This window comes from Impatiens glandulifera, chromosome 8 (genome assembly GCF_907164915.1).
Source record: "Impatiens glandulifera chromosome 8, dImpGla2.1, whole genome shotgun sequence".
Classification (NCBI taxonomy): Eukaryota; Viridiplantae; Streptophyta; class Magnoliopsida; order Ericales; family Balsaminaceae; genus Impatiens; species Impatiens glandulifera.
Window position 1 is genome coordinate 11,631,620 of NC_061869.1, and position 17,644 is coordinate 11,649,263.

Consider the following 17,644-nt stretch of genomic DNA (forward strand, 5'->3'; position numbering starts at 1 on the left):
CCAAATAAAATGAAATTGAAGATGAATTGAAATGTGAAAAAGTAAAATTGACTAAGTGAAGAATTCTCATTTCAATTCTTCCTTCCAAGTTCCAACCCTTTAGAGCTTTGGCGGAGCATTCAACAACTGGTAAGCTCCCTCGTTTACATCGCTTTCCTTGTTAATTTCTTTAACTTGAATCACACTTCATACCCCCTCTCTCTCTGTATCTGTCTCTTCATCAAAACTTCCGCCAACTTCTCTTGCATGTCACCTTTCATCACGATCTACCTAAAGCAAGTTCCGTTCATCTTCTCTGCACATTGTTTGAGCAAGTTCCGATTCTTCTAGGAACGATGGCAGTAAGTTCTGGAATAGACCTGGCCTTGACATTAACAAAATCTCTTCATTCACCTCCCGTAAGTTGCTTCCTCTTTCTCTCATCTTGTTTTTCCAATTTTCCTTCTTTTAAGATTTACCCAAATTCCGTTTTTCACTTTCAGCGTTAGATTTTCTTAATTTATTTTCCAATTCAGCTGAAAAACTAGTTCTTGATGTGTTCTTGTCATGGAAGAGATTATTTACGACGAGGGTTGGAGGAATCAAGAGCTCCCAATGTAGCTTGGTTGTGGGTAATAAGGTGAATTTCACAAAGCAGAGAAGTCAGGTTTCTCAAGTTAGACGTAGGTCTGGTAAAGGTGGAGGTGCTTTAGCTGCTACTTGTCGTGATGATAAAATTCTAGTGGCTAACAGGGGAGAAATTGCTGTTCGTGTCATTCGAACTGCTCATGAGATGGGTATTCCTTGTGTTGCGGTTTACTCAACCATTGACAAGGATGCACTTCACGTTAAACTGGCTGATGAATCGGTTTGTATTGGTGAAGCTCAGAGCAGTCAATCGTATGTTTTCAATCACCGATAATTTGTCTTGCCTTTTTTCCTTTCAATTTCCTTTTTGTTCTTGTAGTTCATGGATTCTGTATTCCATTCTTTTGTTTAATATACAGATACTTGTTGATCCCAAATGTCCTCTCTGCTGCCGTTAGTCGGGGATGTACAATGCTGCATCCTGGATATGGCTTCCTTTCGGAAAATGCAAATTTTGTTGAAATGTGCAGAGAGCATGGAATTAACTTTATTGGGCCAAATGTAAGTACTTCAGAAAAAAACTGATATCTCTGTTACTCATTGACTATGATAGTATTGGTATTGTTTTCTTTCCAGTTTGATTTATTCTGCAAGTTTTAAATTTTCTCTACATTCTATTGCCAACTTGTTCCCTAACTGTGCTGTGGCCCTTCTAGCTAATAATTGAAGTGAAAGTCTAGCTTTTTAGTAGTCAAGATTTTATATCCTTACTATGTGGAAATACTGTTGTGGTGTATGAATATGGATCCAAACCCGGATATGGCCAATGGATTTGTGGATCCAGAGCCATAGTTGCTACTTGTTACTAGAGTTGCATGATTATTTGAAATTAATTGGTGGTGCCCTTCATTATATTTTGCAGCCTGATAGCATACGCGTAATGGGGGACAAATCAACTGCCAGGGACACAATGAAGAATGCTGGAGTTCCCACAGTGCCAGGGAGTGATGGGTTATTACAGGTAATATGATCTTGTTTAATTGTACTTGATAGTCTTTACCATTTCTCTTCATCATTGAAGTTATCTATTATATAGAGTAATGAAGAAGGAATCAGACTTGCAGAGGAGATTGGCTATCCTGTAATGATTAAGGTAAACTACTTAACAAATTGTCTAACTCAAACCTGCAAAGCTATTCTACCATAAATGAAATTAGTTATGCAATCAGATGATTCTCTCTTTGGCTCTAGAGATTCTCTGATTTCTTTAGGAGACTTAAAGATGATTCTATCTCTTTCCCTTTATATCTGCTGATTGAGTTTAGTGCAATGTAGGCAACAGCGGGTGGTGGAGGACGTGGCATGCGTCTTGCTAAAGAACCTGATGAATTTGTGAAGTTGTTGCAGGTATGTTCCTTTTATTATGAAGTTCACTGATTTTCTTTTAAATTTTCATCATTAGTATGAATCAGTGTTTGCAACTTACAAGGCTGATGTATGCGATAGATTTATTAGATGCCTAAACCAAATATTTGTGTTGTTTAGTACTAGTGAAGTCATTTTATTTTTTCTCCAAGGTAACTGTTTGCAATATTTCATGTCTCCAATTTGATTATCTAAAATATATTCTCTGACAGCAAGCTAAAAGTGAGGCTGCTGCTGCTTTTGGAAACGATGGTGTCTATCTGGAAAAATACATCCAAAATCCAAGACACATTGAATTCCAGGTAAATAATTTCTTAAGTTAGTTTGAGGGTAATCTCATATTTTTCTCTAGATGATTTGTTGTTCCTGCTGATTCATGGCTTGCTTCTGATGGTGTCTTAGTAGATCATGAAAAAAATAGCTGAAGGTTATAAAATTAGGGCCATTGCATATCCGAGTTTGACTCTTTTTTTTTTTAAATTAGGTTCTTGCAGACAAGTTTGGCAACGTTGTTCACTTTGGAGAACGGGATTGCAGTATTCAGGTACCTTACTTTGTCAATGATAATCAAAATTGCAAGTATATAATTTCCTCAAAATCCATCTTTCAGCTTTACCCATTCTTACTTCAAATCTCAACTTCTTGAAAGTTGGGTAGTCATCTGTCACTGTTTTGCATATTCCTTCTAAAGAAATATTTCTGGGTGGCCATTTCATATTTATGACATGTTACATTGAAAAGAAGAATCTATTTAAGGGAGATGGTTTCCTAGTTTTGAGTATGAATTATAGAGAATTCTGTTTTTTATTGTCCATTTTTTCCTTTCTAGGGAAGCCTATTTGGAAACTATTGGAAAATCACCTTCTTTATGTTTGGTATTCTGGATTATGATCCATTTTTTTTTGCTTCATTTCATATGCAAATGAATTTTTACAACGTGACCCAAATTATAATGTAATTTTTGATTCATTTGGTATAAAGATTTTTTCTCAGATTAATATCTTAATCATTGTGATTTTTGGAAGCATAATAGTTTTTCTTTCTTATCTCGGTTACAATTGATTAAAAGGTGATTTTATAAATTCGATTGTGCAGAGAAGAAATCAAAAATTGCTTGAAGAAGCACCTTCACCTGCTCTGACTCCAGAGCTGCGGAAAGCAATGGGAGATGCGGCTGTTGCAGCGGCAGCCTCCATTGGTTACATAGGTGTTGGGACAGTTGAGTTCCTTCTTGATGAAAGAGGCTCTTTTTACTTCATGGAAATGAATACCCGGATCCAGGTAAAGAAAATTACTTTTATTTTTTAAAAAGAAAAGTGTTTTTGGCAAACATTGGTTTGACTATTTGTTTTGATTGGGTGTTAGGTTGAGCATCCTGTAACGGAGATGATTTCATCGGTTGACCTGATTGAAGAACAACTCCGTGTAGCTAGGGGTGAAAAACTACGTTACAATCAGGTGAAAAATATGACATACATATAGAACACATAAAACGTAACTATAATTAGTTTTTCTTTTTTCTTTTTGGTGGGCAGGAAGATATTGTTCTCCGAGGACATTCAATTGAATGTCGTATAAACGCTGAAGATGCTTTCAAGAACTTCAGACCTGGGCCAGGTATATGTTATGAACCCTAATCGGGTTTAATTTGTAGACGAGAAAGGGGAAGACTTGGAGAATTTGATATAACTTTCTTTCATATTAATCAACGCAACACATTATGTGATCATGGGACTAACTAATACCTTTCTTATATAACTAAATTCTAATCCTAATCAAATACTAATAACAAAAGATAGCTCAAAATAATACATAATTATCCTAACACTAATATTTTCTTCTTCTAATTTTGGGGAAATTGTGATTGGTCCATTGAAAATCTATCTATGGGCCAATCACACGAGTACTCGTGGCTCACAAATTAGAATCATATTTATTATCAGTAGATATTACTTTTATTAAGTATTATGTTAGTCAATTATTAATAGTAATTAGTAGTGTTTGTTATTTCAAGTTTAGCAATATTTGTTTTTCATTTGACATTATTGGTAATCAGTTTAATTGGAATGTTTTCTTTCTCACCTCTATTTCTCTTTGGAATTCTCATATCAGCTCAAGTTCAAAATGTTGAGTACAAGTTTTACTTTAACAAATAAAAATGAATGTTGACTATAGATTTTTTTTTTCTGGCAAAACAGGGAGAATTACAACATACTTGCCTGCTGGAGGTCCATTTGTTAGAATGGATAGCCATGTATACTCAGACTACGTAGTTCCTCCCAGTTATGATTCGCTACTTGGAAAGGTTTGGCATATCTTTTGATTGTGTTCTAACTGTTTTCTATTAAATATTTGATCAATCGTTTTTCTTGGTTTAGCTTATTGTGTGGGCTCCAACTAGGGAGAGAGCAATTGAAAGAATGAAGAGGGCTCTCAATGACACCATAATCACAGGTAAGTTGGTTTGTCTTTGTTTCTTAAACTGTTGCTCAATCACAGTTTTCTGTTACTCAATCCACTCAAGTGGTAACAATCTTATACTAAAATGCCTTGGTTTCTCATGGGAAAAAAAGACTAGTCTAAAGAAAATGATAATCTCTACAGGGGTTCCAACTACAATTGACTATCACAAACTTATTCTCGACGTTGAGGTAAACACAGAATTATCCAAGATTTATTTGATGGCGGTGTTTTGACCTTGTTTTATGGTGTTCTTTATTATGGGAAACAGGATTTCAGAAATGGAAAGGTTGACACTGCTTTTATTCCCAAGCATGAATCTGAGTTAGCTGTAGTAAGTAGTAGTAGCTTTAAGTGTTTAAATTGAAAACTGTTAATAGTATAAATAATAACACATTTATTTATGGTTTCAGCCACAAGAATTGGTACCTGTTGTCAAAGAGCTGACAAAGGTTGCTGCTTAGATGCGTTTCTCGTTCTCTCAAGCGAGTAATTTAGGTTGGTTTAAAGGTTATGCTGTTTTTGGCGGCATTGCTGTTTTCTTTCTATTTATATTGGACTAGAGATGCTTTGGTTGGAGAAATAAAATAACTTTTCCATATTTTATCGATGATAGTATCATTGCTCTAGTATGGAAACTCATATTTTAATTTATGTTTGAGTAAGTTAGTTTTTAAATTAAGGGGCATTGTTTTTGTTTCATGCTGATGAAAATCAATATCATAACATTATTTGTGGGAACAAAACAAAATGACATTTCAAATTATAAATAAATCAAAACTAAATAAAGTTACACAATTTACTAAGAAAGTGTAAAAGAAATTGTGTAATTCCTTACGGAATTCTCTTTGCTTACAGCCCAGAAATGCTAAATATTTCTTCTAAACAATTTTCTTAGTTGCTTGAAAAATTAATATGTTTTGATAATAGAAAAATAATATAAATATATATATATATATATATATATATATATATATATATATATATATAATATGATATAATTTAGATATCTCTTCTCTAACAATATTTTATAAAATTCTTTTTTTTTATTTATTTTTTATTTATTATTTTTTTTATTATGTATGTTCACTTTTGCACGGTTATAATTGCCCTTAAACTATAATACCGTGTTTTTAAATTATCGCAAAGAAACTACATACATTGGTAAAGTACTTGAAATATTTGACATGCTTAAAAGTAAGTTGATCGACACCCTATTGCTAAAGGTGATAAATTCCGTCTTAATCAATACCTTAAGAACAATTCGAAAATTAAGGAAATGTAGTTAATTCCCTATCCTTCGGCTGTAGGGAGTTTAATGTATGCTCAAGTATGTACGCGTCCGTTTGCGTTTATAGTCGGATTATTGAGTAGATATTTAAGTAACCCTGAGATGAACCATTGGTGCGCAGCCAAAAGGGTTATGAGATATCTGAATAGAACAAATGATTATATGTTCACGTATATGAGATCGGTTGATTTGAAGATTATCGGGGTATTCCGACTCTAATTTTGTGGGATGCGTAGATAGTAAGAAATCTATCTATTAGTTGGTGGATTGATTTCATGGAAAATTATCAAACAAATACTTGTTGCATCATCTACTATGGCGGTAGAGTTCATTGCATATTACGAGACATCAAATCAAGGAGTATGGTTGCGAAATTTTGTCATTGTCCTACGCGTTATAAAGGGTATTAAATGACTATAAAGTTATACCGTGACAATAAATCAACAGTTAAGTTATGTATTCCAATAACATAAGCTCGTATAAGTCAAAGCATATTGACATTAAGTTTCTAGTTGTGAATGAGAGAATTCAAGATGATCAACTTTCAATAGAGCAAATATGTACAAACTCCATTATAGCAGACCCACTAACTAAGACATTAACATCTAAAACGTTTCATGAGCACACTGCTCACATGAGTGTTAAGTTATTCAATAATATACCAGTTTAGTGGGAGTTTGTATTTATTTTATTTTTATACTCTATTGTTTGTTCTAGAAGTATGATTTTACGTGTTTTAACCGATAAAATTTTGGATATTTCAGTTGAAAATAGACATGGTGATCACATTCATGTATTTCAATGCTATGCATGCATAATTGATCTATGTCATTTAACTATCTTGGTAATGTGACCATGGAAGGTTTAGTTACGATGATGCTAACGAAAGCCGCTATGATCCTTTATTAATATAGTTAATGAACCAGATTGTAGGGGATACTCTAAAGTTTATAATAACCATTCAAGCTAGCAATAATGTTACACTAATGTGGATTTGCATGTTCGGCCTAGTGGGAGATTGTTGGATAATTTATAATTAATTTAATAATTATTGGGCCTTAATGCAATATTTATAGTGTTGGACTATTATGTAATAAACCTAAACTAAAGTAATCAAATACAGTATTAAGGAGGTTTATGGGATACATAGGTTATGAAATAAATGCGTAAAGACCAAAGAGTTATTTAAATATCTATTAGGGGCTGATTTATAAATAACCAATATATAAAAAAGATAGTTATGGTCCCCAATCTACACAGCGCTACACTAGATCAGGCCCATTGGACTTAATATCTGTCGATTGATATTAGTAGGGTTACAACATTCAGTAGGTAAGAAATCTCTCTTGTCTCCCCATCGAGATAAAGGATTTACAGAGTGAGAAATCCCAAAGTGTAGTTAAGGGTAGTGTTAGATTGGAAGATCCATCAACCGAAATTCATCCCATGGACAATCAAGAACAATGGAAACTAAATGTATGTTTCGTTTCTAGTAATTGAATTGATCTATCATCTCAAACCCCTTATTTATCATTTGATGACTATTTAAAGTCTATATAAAATATTAATAAATTTGGTTTATAAAATCTAACAAATTCTCCTTATTTTAAGTGATTGATTCTATTATGGATAAAAAGTTTCAACAATAATTTTTTTAAAAATAATTTTATAATTTAGTACATAATTTGGTTAGCTATAATGATTTATGAAAAATACATCTATACATATTAAGGGAACATAGATGGTCCAGAATGAAATATATATTTTTCAATTTTTTAATCTAGAAAGATATCATAACTCTACTCTAATTTAAGACATTTTATTTGATAGTTGAATTTGAGACATTTATTATGTTAGGTACAGACTATTTTTATTTTTAAAAGTATTATATATATATATTTAATTGGTAAATTAATTATTGGTTTCTTTGTTACGACGTCGTTTAATTAGATGTCTCAATTAGACGACATGTGACGAGATTACAAGTCATTTCTATAGTATATATAGTGTAAAACGTTTCTCATTTTTTCCATACCCTAATTTCAATAGAAACAATATCGCCGCCGCAAAGAGTGAGTAGGAAGAGGATACAAAGAGATTGACTACGAGATCAATGGATCGCAGGGTTAGAATCATTCTATGTATCGTTGATCCGTTTATCTTTGTCAATTATATTCTCTAATTTCTCTTATTTTTTTAGATTTTCCAGCCATCCATGTCTTGGATGGATGTTGACATTGATAGGATTGAGTCATTAAGTTTCACAAGAACTCTCATTCGAAAAAGAGTGAATCAACTTCTAGGAGTGAGTGCTCCTAATTTCTACACCCATTTTGTTAAACATCATAAATTTCTTTTTTAAAATATTGATTTGTTTATTGATTTGAAATCCAATTGCTTATTTGAGGAGTGAAATTTTGAATCACTTGGTTAGATTGGTGAATGATAACATAAGTACTTTAATAGATTTTATGTTTAATCTATCATTTGTTCAATTTGGCTCGGTTAGTTATTTGTTGTTCTGGTAAAATTGATCATTATTAGGATTCTAGTAAAATTTGCATCACTTATGATCACTTTTTGTAGCATTTGAGGAACTTGCTGGGAATGCTTTTCAGACTTAATCATCCAGAAACAGTGGTGATAGTCAATAATTGCAATGTGATTCTAAGGTATGAAGTAATGTCATTATTCTTTTGTTAGCTTATGTATATTTTTTCATTTTCTGTTTCGGGCAGGATTATCTGTTGTTAGAATTGTTGCAACTCCTTGTCTCCTCAATAATTGTCTATTTGTGGATGATATACAGGGCAATCATGGATGCATGATTTTATGAAAAGAATTGTTGCAGAGTTTCCCAAGGGCAATAACCAGCTGCATGGATGGAAAATGTATGTTGATTTCTCTAAAGATATTTACTTAGCTACTTGAAGTTTACTAATGGTTTTAGAACATAAACATTTTTGTTAAATGATGCAGGAAGAGTTGAGAATTTAAAACAAATGTGTTGATAAGATGCGAGAGAGATAAGGAAGCTAATCCCTAAACAAGAACAAGCGGAGAGAAGCAATGTCCAAGAAGGAGGAAGAAGGTCATTTAACGAGAACAACAAAGGAGGAAGGTCACTTCAAACGGGGACACCAACAAAAGGAAAAAGGTCGCTGCGGAAAACACCATCATTGGTCGAGGAACACTAGCTAGTACTACTGGACCCGAAGGAGGAAGTTTGCACCTACCTAACAAAAGAGGCCACTTCAGTGGAACTATACTATCAAGAAGAGAATAGTATGTCTCATGGGAGAAAAACTAGATTATTAGTTGGATCCTATGTTATTTTTTGTATGAATTTTGTTTCATTTTAATGATATTAAGTTATACTCAAGTTTATTTTATTTGTGTTCAATTTCATCTTTATAAATAAAATTTCATTTGCCAAACTTATATATCTTTTTACTAAGACTTAAAAATAAATTATATTCTTAAATATTTTTTATTATTATTTATTACATATAAAACTACAATGAATTTTTCTTTAACTAATTTTAATTTTATTAAATTTTATTTTTTTATTCAAATTTACAAGAATAATAAAAGATATTTTAAATAGACCCAATATATCTGCTAAAATATTTGTTAATCCAAATACTTAAAACTTTATTCAAATTATAGAAATCCTCTTATAAGATTTTTAAAATCTAAAATCTTTTTTGAAATGAAAATAATTTAAAAAAATTGACGCAATTTATTTGATAATTTTATTTACTTTTATATAATCTTTATAACTTTATCAGTTGATATTAGATAATTTTATTTATTATTGTCAAAATTTCCCAACAATTATTATTATTAGAACCTTTATGCAATTAAATTAATGTATTTCTTTACTTTTATATAAATTTTATAACTTTATTAATTGATATATGGATATTTTATTATTGTCAAAATCTTCCTGCATTTATTATTGTCAAAATCTCAATACAATTATTTTTATTTCAAATTTGAAAAACTCAAAAATACTTTATATATAATTTGTATAAAGTTATAAGGATTTAGATTTACAAATAAATTATCAAATATATTGTGTGTATTTAAAATATCTTTTATTATTAATATAAATGTGATATTTTTTAAAAAATTATTTAAAGAAATTTTTATTTTATTTTATATGAATTAATTAAAAACGGAAATTTAAAAATTAATACTTGTAAAGTTTGGGATAAAGAAAAATTAAAATGTATTTAAATATCTATCATTGTTTGAATCGTATATTTTTTATTGACAGGGAAGACTTGTTTGATTTTTTGTTATTTGAAGATTAAAAAAACATATTGTTGAATAAAAAATACATTTGTTGTTTAATTTTTAATTTATCAAATTATTATATTGTTTTTAATTTAGTTAAAATTTAAATTTTATACAAATAAAATTATAAAAATTTAATTAATTAATATAATGGTAGATGGTTGAAAAGAAATATAATAATAAAAAATTCAAACAAAATCTAAAATCAAGCTACCACATGCACTTAATTTGTTTAATTTGTATGTTAAGTTTTTTTTTTAAGCTACCACATGCACTTAATTTGTTTAATTTGTATGTTAAGTTTTTTTTTATTATACCTAATAAATAATGCCTTTCAAAATTTTATAAATTTAAAAGATTGTTATCGTGACAACTACAAAACAATATTAATACAATTATGTTTTATTATAGAATTGATGTTGATGTTAACTTACCAAATTGTTGATATATTTTAAATATTAAATTAAATAAAAAATGTGATTCACATTTTTCAAACTTGAAATCTAACTATATAAATTCAACATTTTAACCAACTAAATTAATAATAACGAAACGTAGATATCCCACCTCCCTGAGGTCTTGAGATTGAGTTTGTCAAGCGGTAAGTTCCGCTCACTTAATTAATTGTTTAAGAGTGTTTGTGGGCTAATTACTTATAACTCGCGGCGATTAATCGCATTCTGAAAGATAAACGGAACCAACGTTCTAAAAAAAATAAAATTAATTAAAAACTCAAATATAATATGAAAAATGATAGGGAGAACGACTCTGAAGAAGACTCAAATAAATTGTTTAAGGGGAAGACTGATAGAATTTGATATAACTTTGGTAGAATTTGATATAACTTTCTCATATTAATCAACGCATTATGTGATTATGGGCCTAACTATTACCTTTCTTATATAACTAAATTCTAATCCTAATCAAATACTAATAACAAAAGATAGCTCAAACTAATACATAATTATTCTAACACTAATATTTTATTCTTCTAGTTAAGAGTGAGCATAATTTGGGTTTACCCAAACCCAAACCTAAAATATTAATTTGGGTTGGGTTGAGCATGAGTTGAGTTGAATATGGGTTGGTTTAATTTGGGTTGAGTTAGAGTTACCCAAATTACCCAAATTATATAAATTTAATTTAATTTTCTATTATTAATCCAATATAAACTAATCATCTTCCAACTTCAAGTTGAACACATTTTTGACATGTTTAACACGTTTTCACACGTTTAACACGTTTTTCACACATTTAACACGTTTTTAGCATGTTTAACATGTTTTTGACATGTTTAACACGTTTTCACACTTATAACACGTTTTTCACACGTTTAACACGTTTTTGACAGATTTAATACGTTTAATATGTTTTTGACAAATACAACACGTTTCTCACGTTTTTGGCACGTTTAACATGTTTTTGACACATTTAACACGTTTTACATGTTTTTAATACGTTTAACACGTTTTTGACACGCATGACATGGTTTTCACGATAATGACACGTTTTTCATGTTTTTGGCACATTTAACACGTTTTGATACATTTAACATGTTTTTTACGTTTCTCATGTTGTTGACACGTTTAACATGTTTTTAATATGTTTTTCACACGTTTTGACATGTTTAACACATTTTCACACATTTTTCATGTTTTTGGCATGTTTAACACGTTTTTGACATGTTTAACACGTTTTTGACATGTTTAACACGTTTTTGACATGTTTAGCACGTTTTCACACGTTTTCATATTTTGGCACGTTTTTCACATTTGACACATTTAACACGTTTTTGACATGTTGAACACGTTTAACACATTTTTTAGCATATTGAACACGTTTTGATATATTTTCCACGTTTTTGGCACGTTTTACACATTTTTAGCACGTTTAACAAATTTTTGACATTACAACACATTTAACATGTTTTTGCACATCTAACATATTTTTGACATGTTTAACATGTTTTTTATACGTTAATATATTTTGACAAATTTTAATACGTTTTCAACATGGTTTTCACGTTTTGGCATGTTTAACACGTTTATCATGTTTAAGACGTTTTTGACATGTTTAACATGTTTTCCACATTTTTCACATTTTTTACATTCAAAACGTGCCAAAAACGTAAAAATGTGAAAAACGTGTTAAACATGTCAAAAACGTGTGAAACATGTCAAAACGTGTTAAACGTGCCCAAAACTTGGAAAACGTGTGAAAACGTGCCAAAAACGTGGAAAATGTATAAAAAAACGGGTTAAACATGTTTAAAATGTGTTAAACGTGTTAAAAATGTAAAAACTTGTTAAATGTGTCAAAACGTGTTAAACATGCCTAAAACGTGAAAACCGTGTTAAATGTGTCATAATTGTGAAAAATATGTCAAAACATGTCAAAAATGTGGTAAACGTGCCAAAAACGTGTTAAACGTGTAAAAAACATATTAAATGTGTCAAAAACGTGAAAAACGTGTTAAACATGTCAAAACGTGCCAAAAATGTGAAAAATGTGTTATAATGTTAAAAACGGGTTAAACATGTCAAAAACGTGTTAAACGGATAAAAATGTGTTAAATGAGTCAAATAAATGTTAAATGAAAAAATAAAAAAAATAATTTGGTTTACCCAACCCATACCCAATCCATATTAGTAAATAATATAAATTGGGTTATGAATTTGGTAAATTTAATTTGGGTTAATATGTGTTGGGTAATACGGGTTAGGTTTACCAGTTTGCTCACCTCTACTTCTAATTTTGGGGAATTTGTGATTGGCCAATTGAAAATCTATCTATGGGCCAATCACAGTATTCGTGGCTCACAAATTAGAATCATATTTATTATCAGTAGATTGCTTTTATTAAGTATTATGTTAGTCAATTATTATTAGTAATTAGTAGTGTTTGTTATTTAAAGTTTAGCAATATTTGTTTTTCATTTGACATTATTGGTAATCAGTTTAATTGGAATGTTTTCTTTCTCACCTCTATTTCTCTTTGGAATTCTCATATCAGCTCAAGATCAAAATGTTGAGTACGATTTCTGAGTTAATCTCGTTTTACTTTAACAAATAAAAATGAATGTTGACTATAGATTTTTTTTTTCTGGCAAAACAGGGAGAATTACAACATACTTCCCTGCTGGAGGTCCATTTCTTAGAATGGATAGCCATGTATACTCAGACCATATAGTTTATCCCAGTTACGATTCACTACTTGGAAAGGTTTGACATACCTTTTGATTGTTGTTCTAACTGTTTTCTCTCGAATATTTGATCAATCGTTTTCCTTGGTTTAGCTTATTGCGTGGGCTCCAACTAGGGAGAGGGCAATTGAAAGAATGAAGAGGGCTCTCAATGACACCATAATCACAGGTAAGTTGGTTTGTCTTTGTTTCTTAAACTGTTGCTCAATCACAGTTTTCTGTTACTCAATCCACTCAAGTGGTAACAATCTTATACTAAAATGCCTTGGTTTCTCATGGGAAAAAAAAGACTAGTCTAAAGAAAATGATAATCTCCACAGGGGTTCCAACAACAATTGACTATCACAAACTTATTCTCGACATTGAGGTAAACACAGAATAATCTAAGATTTATTTGATGGCGGTGATAGTTTTGACCTTGTTTTGTTGTGTTCTTTATTATGGGAAACAGGATTTCAGAAATGGAAAGGTTGACACTGCTTTTATTCCCAAGCATGAATCTGAGTTAGCTGTAGTAAGTAGTAGTAGCTTTAAGTGTTTAAACTGAAAACTGTTAATAGTATAAATAATAACACATTTATTTATGGTTTCAGCCACAAGAATTGGTACCTGTTGTCAAAGAGCTGACAAAGGTTGCTGCTTAGATGCGTTTCTCGTTCTCTCAAGCGAGTAATTTAGGTTGGTTTAAAGGTTATGCTGTTTTTGGCGGCATTGTTGTTTTCTTTCTATTTATATTGGACTAGAGATGCTTTGGTTATAGAAATAAAATAACTTTTCCATATTTTATCGATGATAGTATCATTGCTCTAGTATGGAAACTCATATTTTAATTTATGTTTGAGTAAGTTAGTTTTTAAATTAAGGGGCACTGTTTTTGTTTCAAGCTGATGAAAATCAGTATCATAACATTATTTGTGGGAACAAAACAAAATGACATTTCAAATTATAAGTAAATCAAAACTAAATAAAGTTACATAATTTACTAAGGAAGTGTTCAAAAAAGTGTGCAATTCTTTGAGGGAATTCTCTGTCCTTGCACCCTAGAAATGCTAGATAATTTACTAAGGAAGTGTTCAAAAAAGTGTGCAATTCTTTGAGGGAATTCTCTGTCCTTGCACCCTAGAAATGCTAGATATTTCTCCTCGACAAATTTTCATCTTGAAAATTAATATGTTTTGATAATAGAAAATAACAACACTAGTATATATATATATATATATATAATTATATATATATATATATATATATATATTATAATTTAGATAAATTTTCTCCAACAATATTTTATACAATTCTCTTATGTATGTTCACTTTTGCACTGTTATAATTGCCCTTAATCTGTGTTTTTGGATTATTGCAAAGAAGCTACGTTGGTAAAGTACTTGAAATATTTGACATGCTTAAAAGTAAGTTGATCGACTCCCTGTTGCTAAAGGTGATAAATTCCGTCTTGATCAATGCCTTAAGAACAATTCAAAAATTAAGGAAATATAGTTAATTCCCTACCCTTCGGCTGTAGGGAGTTTAATGTATGCTCAAGTATGTACGCGTCCGTTTGCGTTTATAGTCGGATTATTGAGTAGATATTTAAGTAACCCTGAGATGAACCATTGGTGCACAACTAAAAGGGTTATGAGATATCTGAATAGAACAAATGATTATATGTTCACGTATATGAGATCGGTTGATTTGGAGATTATCGGGGTATTCCGACTCTGATTTTGTTGGATGCGTAGATAGTATGAAATCTACATCTAGATATGTATATCTGTTGGTCGGTGGATTGATTTCATGGAAAAGTGTCAAACAAATACTTGTTGCATCATCTACTATGACGGTAGAGTTCATTGCATGTGACGAGGCATCAAATCACGGAGTATGGTTGCGAAATTTTGTCACTGTCCTGCACGTTATAAAGGGTATTAAACGACTATAAAGTTATACCGTGACAATAAATCAACAATTATGTATTCCAATAACAACATAAGCTCGTACAAGTCAAAGCATATTGACATTATGTTTCTAGTTGTGAAGGAGAGAATCAAGATGATCAACTTTCAATAGAGCAAATATGTACAAACTCCATGTTAGCAGACCTACTAACTAAGACATTAACACCTAAAGCGTTTCATGAGTACACTGCTCACATGAGTGTTAAGTTATTTAATAATATACCAGTTTAGTGGGAGTTTGTATTTTTTTTATTTTTATAATCTATTGTTTGTTGTCTAGACGTATGGTTTTACGTGTTTCAACCGATAAAATTTGGGATATTTCAGTTGAAAATAGACATGGTGATCACATTCATGTATTTCCATGCTATGCATCCATAATTGATATATATCATTTAACTATCTTGGTAATGTGACCATGGAAGGTTTAGTTACGATAATGCTAACGAAAGCCGCTATGATCCTTTATTAATATAGTTAATGAACCAGATTGTAAGGGATACCCTAAAGTTTATAATAACCATTCAAGCTAGCAATAATATTACACTATTATGGATTTGCATGTTCGGCCTAGTGGAAGATTGTTGGATAATTTATAATTAATTTAATAATTATTGGACCTTAATGCAATATTTATAGTGTTGGGTTATTATGTAATAAACCTAAACTAACGTAATCAAATACGATATTAAGGAAGTTTATGGGATACGTAGGTTATGAAATAAATGCGTAAAGACCAAAGAGTTATTTAAATATCTATTAGGGGCTGATTTATAAATAATCGAAATATAAAAAAAAAACATCTCTCTTGTCTCCCCATCGACATAGAGGATTTATAGAGTGAGAAATCTCAAAGTGAAGTTAAGAGCGGTGTTAGATTGGACGATCCATCAACCGAAATTCATCCCAAGGACAATCAAGAACAATGGAAACTAAATGTATGTTCCGTTTCTAGTAATTGAATTAATCTATCATCTCAAATCCCTTATTTCTTATTTGATGACTATTTAAAGTTTATATAAAATATTATTAAATTTGGTTTATAAAATTTAAAAACTTCTCCTCGTTTTAAGTGATTGAGTCTATTATGGATAACAAATTTCAGCAATAATTTTTTTAAAAATAATTTTATACTTTAGTACATAATTTGTTTAGCTATAATGATTTATGCAAAACACATCTATACATATTAAGAGAACATAGATGGTCGAGAATGAAATAAATATTTTTCAATTTTTTAATTTAGAAAGATATCACAACTCTACATTAATTTAAGACATTTTATGTGATAGTTGAATTTGAGACATTTATTATGTTAGGTACGGACTATTTTTTTTTGAAAAAGTATTATATATATATATATATATATATATATATATAATTGGTAAATTAATTATTGGTTTCTTTGTGACGACGTCGTTTAATTAGACGTCTCAATTAGACGACATTTGACAAGATTACACGTCATTTCTATTGTATATATAGTGTAAAACGTTTCTCATTTTTTCCATACCCTAATTTCAATAGAAACAATATCGCCGCCGCAAAGAGTGAGTAGGAAGAGGATACAAAGAGATTGACTACGAGATCAATGGATCGCAAGGTTAGAATCATTCTATGTATCATTGATCCGTTTATCTTTGTCAATTATATTCTCTAATTTCTCTTATTTCTTTAGATTTTTCAGCCGTCCATGTCTTGGATTGATGTTGACATTGATGGGATCGAGTCATTAAGTTTCACAAGAACTCTCATTCGAAAAAGAGTGAATCAACTTCTAGGAGTAAGTGCTCTTAATTTCTCCACTCATTTTGTTAAACATCTTAAATTTCTTTTTTTAAATATTGATTTGCTTATTGATTTGAAATCCAATTGCTTATTTGAGGAGTGAAATTTTGAATCACATGGTTAGATTGGTGAATGATAACATAAGTACTTTAATAGATTTTATGTTTAATCTATCCTTTGTTCAATTTGGCTTGGTTAGTTATTTGTTGTTCTGGTAAAATTGATCACTATTAGCTTAAATGGATTCTAGTAAAATTTGCATCACTTATGATCACTTTTTGTAGCATTTGAGGAACCTGCTGGGGAAGCTTTCAGACTTAATCATCCAGAAACAGCGGTGATAGTCAATAATTGCAATGTGATTCTAAGGTATGAAGTAATGTCATTATTCTTTTGTTAGTTTATGTATATTTTTTCATTTTCTGTTTCTGGCAGGATTATCTGTTGTTAGAATTGTTGCAACTCCTTGTCTTCTCAATAATTGTCTATTTGTGGATGATATACAGGGCAATCATGGATGCATGATTTTATGAAAAGAATTGTTGCAGAGTTTCCCAAGGGCAATAACCAGCTGCATGGATGGAAAATGTATGTTGATTTCTCTAAAGATATTTACTTAGCTATTTGAAGTTTACTAATGATTTTAGAACATAAACA

The 17,644-nt window shown here is 30.5% G+C and overlaps 1 protein-coding gene and 1 long non-coding RNA gene across 2 annotated transcripts; both read left to right on the forward strand.

Moving 5' to 3' along the window:
• The first annotated feature begins 249 nt into the window (after window positions 1-249).
• LOC124911694 (biotin carboxylase 1, chloroplastic-like) lies at window positions 250-5,058 on the forward strand. The gene is made up of 16 exons (XM_047452202.1): window positions 250-398; window positions 554-879; window positions 987-1,128; window positions 1,490-1,588; window positions 1,664-1,720; window positions 1,903-1,974; window positions 2,205-2,294; window positions 2,477-2,536; window positions 3,088-3,273; window positions 3,358-3,450; window positions 3,528-3,609; window positions 4,191-4,297; window positions 4,371-4,446; window positions 4,597-4,643; window positions 4,724-4,786; window positions 4,866-5,058. Exons 1-16 carry the CDS (start codon window positions 336-338, stop codon window positions 4,914-4,916), a joined length of 1,614 nt encoding a protein of 537 aa, XP_047308158.1. The 5' UTR covers window positions 250-335; the 3' UTR covers window positions 4,917-5,058.
• Window positions 5,059-13,231: 8,173 nt separating this feature from the next.
• LOC124911243 lies at window positions 13,232-13,616 on the forward strand. Its single transcript, XR_007096601.1, has 3 exons — window positions 13,232-13,266; window positions 13,341-13,416; window positions 13,568-13,616. It is a non-coding gene; the product is annotated as an uncharacterized LOC124911243 (long non-coding RNA).
• Window positions 13,617-17,644: the final 4,028 nt, after the last annotated feature.

Bases quoted from the DNA above. Each gene is read 5' to 3' on its own strand.
- LOC124911694 (XM_047452202.1), top strand. From the start codon at position 336: ATGGCAGTAAGTTCTGGAATAGACCTGGCCTTGACATTAACAAAATCT. The intron at 1,975-2,204 runs GTATGTTCCTTT...ATTCTCTGACAG, and splicing joins AATTTGTGAAGTTGTTGCAG to CAAGCTAAAAGTGAGGCTGC. The intron at 4,787-4,865 runs GTAAGTAGTAGT...TTATGGTTTCAG, and splicing joins ATGAATCTGAGTTAGCTGTA to CCACAAGAATTGGTACCTGT.